Source organism: Etheostoma cragini, chromosome 12 (assembly GCF_013103735.1).
Source record: "Etheostoma cragini isolate CJK2018 chromosome 12, CSU_Ecrag_1.0, whole genome shotgun sequence".
Taxonomy (NCBI): domain Eukaryota; kingdom Metazoa; phylum Chordata; class Actinopteri; order Perciformes; family Percidae; genus Etheostoma; species Etheostoma cragini.
The window spans coordinates 459,323-467,804 of record NC_048418.1 but is presented as its reverse complement, the minus strand read 5'-3'; the positions used below and the strand labels follow the sequence as shown (position 1 = coordinate 467,804).

General features: G+C 36.8%; 2 protein-coding genes across 2 annotated transcripts in view; one reads left to right on the top strand and one right to left on the bottom strand.

Moving 5' to 3' along the window:
• The window catches only part of rasal2 (RAS protein activator like 2), a 35,975-nt gene extending 34,393 nt beyond the window's left edge, over window positions 1-1,582 (top strand). The window contains exon 16 of the mRNA XM_034887358.1: window positions 1,208-1,582. Within this exon, the coding sequence (XP_034743249.1) occupies window positions 1,208-1,449 (242 nt within the window). The 3' untranslated portion in view covers window positions 1,450-1,582. The remainder of the gene's footprint in view (window positions 1-1,207) is intronic.
• A 6,124-nt stretch (window positions 1,583-7,706) lies between these two features.
• The window catches only part of LOC117953905 (tripartite motif-containing protein 16-like protein), a 958-nt gene continuing 182 nt past the window's right edge, over window positions 7,707-8,482 (bottom strand). The window contains exon 2 of the mRNA XM_034887327.1: window positions 7,707-8,479. Within this exon, the coding sequence (XP_034743218.1) occupies window positions 7,739-8,479 (741 nt within the window). The 3' untranslated portion in view covers window positions 7,707-7,738. The remainder of the gene's footprint in view (window positions 8,480-8,482) is intronic.

Here is an 8,482-nt window from a genome sequence, read left to right as displayed (position 1 = left end):
CCCCCCCCGGTTCTTCACGCTCTTTATTAATAATGCGGCGAGCGAAGGTGTAATCAGCTGTTTCTACGCCAGAGACAGCGAGACATTAAGTCCCGCCCCCCTGGGCTGGATGGTGGGTTAAACCGTAAATACGACCCAAAACTACTTGATATCGTTAAATGTAGTTCCTGTCACCTTTGAACGATGCTAAAATCCCAGATTATTTCCATGGAGTCTGGTGCGTTGAGCTAACCTAACATCACGGATGATACTCTTACTCTTTAACAGATATGTCCTTAGATCATCCTTAGAAATCCATCCCATAATGTTGTCAGACACACAGAATAATAATCTGAGTCTGACAGCAGCAACACCAAGGTCCAACCAGCTGGACAGGTCCCATTGACTCCCATCGTAGCGTGTTCCTCCGTCTCTCTTACTGCTGGCCCGTTGTCCCGTCAGCCAATCAGCAGACGGAACAGGAGAGGAGGAAGAGGAGGAAGAGGAGGAAGAGGAGGAAGAGGAGGAAGAGGAGGAAGAGGAGGAAGTCACCGGAGAGCCGAGAGTCCCAGCTCAGTCTCACTTCTCAGTTCTTTGGCTGTTTTCTATTTCCCGCTGCTCTGACGTTCTCCAGACGTTCTCCATACGTTCTCCAGACGTTCTCCAGACGTTCGTCTGTCGAGTCGAAGACGCATCACAGCGTCACTCTCAATAACTTACATTAGTAACTTATTATTGAGTTTAATTTTACTTTATCATTTTAAAAAGAGAAGAAGACCAGATCCGTGTTTCTCCGACTCTCTTGGCACTTTAAAAAGGAAGACGTGTTCGGAGGTTAAAGAGAAAGAAAGATGGAAAGAAAGAAAGAGAAGAAGAATAAAATAATGGAGATCTATAAAATCCAACTGATCTCTCTCATTCCTCTGATCTTAACTATTAGTCCAGATAACTCATAATTCTGCTTTTTTAACTCTAATATCAGATATAATTCTATATAAATGAGGATTATTGACCATGAATTCAAAAAGTATAAAACTAGTGAGATGATTGTCGTGGAAACTAAAGAAAAGTCTGAAAAAGGAACGGAAATGTCTGCGTTTATGGACATTTTCATATTTTTCAGCTTTTCAAAATAAAGCTCTCAGGTGACATTATAAGGAGTTGTTTTCACGGTTAATTAAAGAGATTATTTCGGCGGAGTTGAACCTCCCCCACGTCGCGTGACGACTTTTCAACCCGACGGCGCGGTTGTTGTGTTTCCTGTGCGTCGGCCTGACTTCCTGTCCGTTTCTGTCCAATCAGGAGAAGCGGATCGTCTCCCTGGACGCGGCCAACTCGCGGCTGATGGCGGCGCTGACGCAGGTGAAGGAGCGCTACGGCGCGCCCAGCCTCCGCAACGGCCTGTCACCCGGCAACCCCACCAAGCTGTCCATCACGGAGAACGGGGAGTTCAAGAACAGCAGCTGCTGATTGGCCGCCAGGACGCCGAGAGGCGGGGCTTAAACTCTTAAAGCTGCAGAGACACAATGTACAAATAGGAGTGTAAATACTGAAGGTGTGTGTGTGTGTGTGTGTGTGTGTGTGTGTGTGTCAGAAGCACAGTGAGAACGAAACAAACCAAAAAACTGAAACGCACTCGTTTGTTGTTTTTTTTATCTGAATTTTGGGGTTTCGTTGCCATTGACGATGAAGTTTTTTTCACCTGCCGAGATGTTTTTTGGGGTTTTTAATTTATTCCTCCACGTCCACGTTGCTGATCTACTGGACCCCCTCCTCCTGGAGGACCAGGGTCAGAGGTCACACCCCTGTCTGCGTTCCCACCTTCAGAATAAAAGCTGCCTGAAAGTTGAGTGCTCTCTCATTTCTTGTTCTGTCGTCTCCATGGAAACCATCAATTTATGATGTCACAGTTTAGCCAAAAGGGTTAAAAAGGAAATATTTAGCTTCTTAAATTACTGCAGTTATTAATATTTGAAATCATTACGTTGAAAGTGAGGAAAGAAACTTCTCCTACAGACAGAATACTACTGTAGTATACACATGTACCCAATACCACTTACAGTATAACAAAAGTACTCTTAAAACACTGAAGTACCAAATGTACTAAAACATTCAGAATAATAAATAAATAAATAAATAATCTTCCTGAAAGATTTTGGGATTTTCAGAGGCCGAGAACTCCTTGAGTTCAGAGAAAGCCACTTATTAAATATAGATTATTAAATATATATATATTATTAAATATATATATTATTAAGATGAAGACGCTGATGATGACCAGACAGGTCCAGACGGGTCCAGGTGGGTCCAGGCGGGTCCAGACGGGTCCAGACGGGACCAGACAGGTGCAGACGGGTCCAGACAGGTCCAGACGGGTCCAGGTGGGTCCAGGCGGGTCCAGACGGGTCCAGGTCTCGGACCCTCTATACAATACACTAAACTGGGTTTGAGTCGTGCGAGAGTAGGGAGGCTTTGGAAGAGAGGGTTTCTGGGTAAATTCTGGGGATTTTAGGGGGTTTCCTTTGTTTTTTGTTTTTTTCATCACGATAGATGTTATTGAAAGTTGCTCTTTGATTTTATTTTGAAAGACGCCACCGGATGTCACGATTATCATGATTCTCTTCAACTTGACTGTCCAGGTGAGTTGAGCGCAGTCCGATTTTTTTCCGTCTGTTTCCCCAAATAGCAGCAGGTGTGTTGTCACTCATCACGTCACCATGGAGACCAGGTTCACCATGGAGACCAGGTTCGGCTGAGCCGCGAGGCCCGGAGGATCGGAGTCTCCCTGCTGGAGGACGTTAAGCACGTCGTCCCGACGTGAAGAACAAGAGGAAGTGATGTTGCAGCTGTCACAAACCTTCAAAATAAAAGCCGTACTGATGTTCAGAGATAAATGAATGAATAAATGAATGAAAGGATAATTGAATGAGTGAATGAATGAGTTAATGAAGGGTGAATAAATAATGTATGAATAAATAAATGAATGAATGGAGTGAATGTATGAATACATGAGTGAATAAATAAAAGTCAGTGAAGAAATGACTAAATAACAGTGAATGAATGAGTGAATAAATGAATGAATAAATGAGTGAAAGAATGAAAAAATGAGTGAATGAATAATTAATGACTGAATAAATGGATGAGTGAATGAAGGAGTGAATAAATAAATGAATTAAAGAATAAATGAATACATAAATGAATGAGTGTAAGAATGAATGAATGAATAAAAGTTAATGCGTTTATTCATTAACTTTTATTCATTCATTCATTCTTACACTCATTCATGTGTGAATAAATGAATGCATGAGTAAATAAATGAATGAATGAATGAATTAACTGAATACATGAATGAATAAATGGATGAATGAGTAAATAAATTAAACAATGACTGAAAGAATAAATGACGGATTGAATAAATTAATTTATTAATGACTGAATAAATAAGAGAATGGATGAATGAGTGAATGAATAAAGGAGTGAATAAATGAATGACTGATTAAATGACCTGTTTTACATTTTCAAAATATGACTTTATATTTTTCCAACATTCTATACTATGACTTTTTATACTTTCTCGACATACTATACTATGACTTTTTGTACTTTTTCAACATATTATACTATGACATTTTTATACTTTTTCAACATATTATACTATGACATTTTTATACTTTTTCGTCATACAATACTATGACTTTTTGTACTTTTTCGTCATACAATACTATGACTTTTTGTACTTTTTCAACATACTATACTATGACTTTTTATACTTTTCAACATACTATACTATGACTTTTTATACTTTCTCGACATACTATACTATGACTTTTTATACTTTTTCAACATACTATACTATGACATTTTATACTTTTCAACATACTATACTATGACATTTTATACTTTTCAACATACTATACTATGACTTTTTATACTTTCTCGACATACTATACTATGACTTTTTATACTTTCTCGACATACTATACTAAGACTTTTTATACTTTTTCGACATACTATACTATGACTTTTTTACTTTTTTCAACATACTATAGTAGGACTTTTTTACTTTTCAACATACTATACTATATCTTTTTATACTTTTCTGACATACTGTACCATGACATTTTTATACTTTTTCGACATACTATACTATGACTTTTTGTACTTTCTCGACATACTGTACCATGACTTTTTATACTTTTTCGACATACTATACTATGACTTTTTATACTTTTTCGAGATACTATACTATGACTTTTTGTACTTTTTCGACATACTATACTATGACTTTTTATACTTTTTCGAGATATTATACTATGTCTTTTTATACTTTTTTACTTACTATACTATGACATTTTTTAACTTTTTCATCATGCTATACTATGACTTTTTTACTTTTTTCGACATACTGTACCATGACTTAATATACTTTCTTGACATACAATAATTTGACTTTTTGTACTTTTTCGTCATACAATACTACAACCTTTTTTACTTTTTCGACATATTATACTAAGACTTTTTGTACTTTTTCGTCATACAATACTAGGACTTTTTGTACTTTTTCGTCATACAATACTATGACTTTTTGTACTTTTTCAACATACTATACTATGACTTTTTGTACTTTTTCGTCATACAATACTATGACTTTTTCAACATACTATACTATGACTTTTTGTACTTTTTCGTCATACAATACTATGACTTTTTGTACTTTTTCAACATACTATACTATGACTTTTTATACTTTTCAACATACTATACTATGACTTTTTATACTTTCTCGACACACAATACTATGACTTTTTATACTTTTCTGACATACAATACTATGACTTTTTGTACTTTTTCGTCATACAATACTATGACTTTTTGTACTTTTTCAACATACTATACTATGACTTTTTATACTTTTCAACATACTATACTATTACCTTTTATACTTTCTCGACATACTATACTATGACTTTTTATACTTTTTCGACATACTCTACTATGTCTTTTTATACTTTTCTACTTACTATACTATGACATTTTTTAACTTTTTCATCATACAATACTATGACTTTTTTACTTTTTTCGACATACTTTAATATATCTTTTTATACTTTTCTGACATACTGTACCATGACTTTTTATACTTTTTCGACATACTATGACTTTTTGTACTTTCTCGACATACTGTACCATGACTTTTTATACTTTTTCGCATACTATACTATGACTTTTTATACTTTTTCGAGATACTATACTATGACTTTTTGTACTTTTTCGTCAAACAATACTATGACTTTTTTAACTTTTTCGTCATACAATACTATTACATTTTTTAACTTTTTCATCATACAATACTATGCTTTTTGTGCTTTTTCCGACATACTATATTGTGACTTTTTGTACTTTTTCCGACATACTGTACCGTGACTTAATATACTTTCTTGACATACAATAATATGACTTTTTGTACTTTTTCGTCATACAATACTACAACCTTTTTTACTTTTTCCGACATACTATACTAAGGCTTTTTGTACTTTTTCGTCATACAATACTAGGACTTTTTGTACTTTTTTGTCATACAATACTAGGACTTTTTGTACTTTTTCAACATACTATACTATGACTTTTTGTACTTTTTCAACATATTATACTATGACATTTTTATACTTTCTCAACATACTATACTATGACTTTTTGTACTTTTTCGTCATACAATACTATGACTATTTGTACTTTTCTGACATACTATACTATTACTTTTACTTTTTTCGACATACTGTACCATGACTTAATATACTTTCTTGACATACAATAATATGACTTTTTGTACTTTTTCGTCATACAATACTACAACCTTTTTTACTTTTTCGACGTACTATACTATGACTTTTTGTACTTTTTCAACATTCTATACTATGACTTTTTATACTTTCTCAACATACTATACTATGACTTTTTATACTTTCTCGACATACTATACTATGACTTTTTATACTTTTTCGACATACTATCTATGTATTTTTATACTTTTCTACTTACTATACTATGACATTTTTTAACTTTTTCATCATACAATACTATGAATTTTTGTACTTTTTCCGACATACTATACTATGACTTTTTTTTAAAATACTATAATATGTCTTTTTATACTTTTTTACTTACTATACTATGACATTTTTTAACTTTTTCATCATGCTATACTATGACTTTTTAACTTTTCTCGACATACTGTACCATGACTTTTTATACTTTTCTGACATACTATACTATGACTTTTGGTACTTTTTCGTCATACAATACTATGACTTTTTGTACTTTTTCCGACATACTATACTATGACTTTTTTACTTTTTTTTAACATACTGTACCATGAACAGAACACACCAAGGAACAGACTGTCCGAAACTCCTGAACACAAAATCCCCAGGGGTCCAGGGAGAAAAAGGGCGTGCAACAGGTAGGATAAAAAACAGGCAGGGGAGACTCACAGGGAATCTGGTCTCAGGAACGGGAACTCACAGGAAGACGAGGAACTCACAGGAAGACGAGGAACACACAGGAAGACGGGGAACTCACAGGAAGACGGGGAACTCACAGAAAGACGGGGAACTCACAGGAAGACGAGGAACTCACAGGAAGACGAGGAACACACATGCAACCCAACCAGAATGATCTGACAAGAGACAAGGGGAAAACAGAGGTTCAATATAAGAGGTAACGAGATAACGGGGAACAGGTGAGACATCAGGTGACTCACATTAAGGCAGGGCAGGACAATCAGACAGGCACAAAACAAAACTAGAAAAGACAGAAAACAATACTATCAAAACAAAACAAAACAGGAAGCAGAACAGACACTTACTGGGAAAACACGAGACAGAGATAACCACACAAGACCGGGGAGAAAGCTAAGAAACAAACACAAGGAAGCATGATGGGAAAAGTAACCCCAATTAAATCCCCAACCCACAATACTATGACTTTTTTCAACATACTATACTATCACTTTTTATACATTTTCTGCATAATATGACTTTTTACTTTTTAGATGTACTATACTAAAAAGTACTATGTAAAGTCTGTCCTATAATATTTGGCATCTGGGAATCTTGACCGGAAATGGAGGAAACTCTACACATGACGAGTCCATTTAATTAGATTAAATGCAGCTTTATTCAATTATTGAACAAGGAAGATAACCGTGGGACACACACACACACACACACACACACACACACACACACACACACACACACACACACACACACACACACACACACACACACACACACACACACACACACACACACACACACACACACACACACACACACACACACACACACACACACCAAAATAACTCCTCTTTTATACTTGTCTTCTTGTCCTCATGCATTTCAGCTTATCTATTTCTGTGGTACAGTGTTACCTTTAAAACACTCCTTATGTGTAAGACCTTTCTAATAGATAGATATATAATAGATAGATAGACACCCATAAAATACATAGATAATAGATAGAATAGATATACAGTATAATAGATACCCATCGATAGACACCTTCGATCTAGTCCCAGCTGTGGGGTTTCAAACTAAACCTTCTGTGGAAGACCCTTAGATGAAATACAGTTGAAACCCTCCATGCTTAACTTGCCCTGAGACGTTTACACAGGACATCCCATAATGTTTGACTTACTCTCAGCTGAAACCATGGAGACTAAATGAGCTTCAGAGGAAACCCTATCAATGACCTCTGTCTATTTCAGCTTGCACAGCTCAGCCGTGTGTCCGTAATAAAGATAAAGTCCAGCGTAGAGGGGCTGAGTGAACGTGGTCTGGACTCTGTGGAGGAGCGTCATGGTTTCAGAGACGCTGTAGAAGGACAGAATACCTGCACTGTGATCCAGGTACACTCCTACTCTGGAGGACACAGGACCTGAGACGGGAGTTTGGACATTGTTGTACCAAAATGAATGACTGTTAGTCTCACAATCTAACGCCCACGATTTGTCATTTTCTCCGAATCCACAATCCCCCCCCGCTCTGCTGACGTTCTTGTAGGCGACGGCCACATGTACGCCTTCCCCTCTCCTCTCCACCTCCCAGTAACAGCGTCCAGTCAGACTCTCTCTACTCAGGACCTGAGGCCAGACAGTGAATCTGTCTGGGTGACTAGAATAAGACTGTTGTTGTCTCACGTACGTTGCTTTCCTGTTCCCCTCAGATAATAACAAATGTGTGTTTGCTGTGTTTGGATCCAGTGTAAGGTCTCGTGAATATTTTAGGAAGTCAGCTCTGGTCTTGGGCTCTGGTTGAGGCAGTAAAACGTCTACTTCAGTCCCTGTCCACTTGTCTCTCAGGACCTCCTGTAGTTGATCTCTGAGCTCTGACACGGCCGCTGTCACGTCCTCAAAGCCGCTCATAGGACGGATCTGGATGCTGGATGCTGATTGGCTGAGTGGTGCCAGTGAGGGGTAGTTGTGTAGAAACTGGTTGTGGTC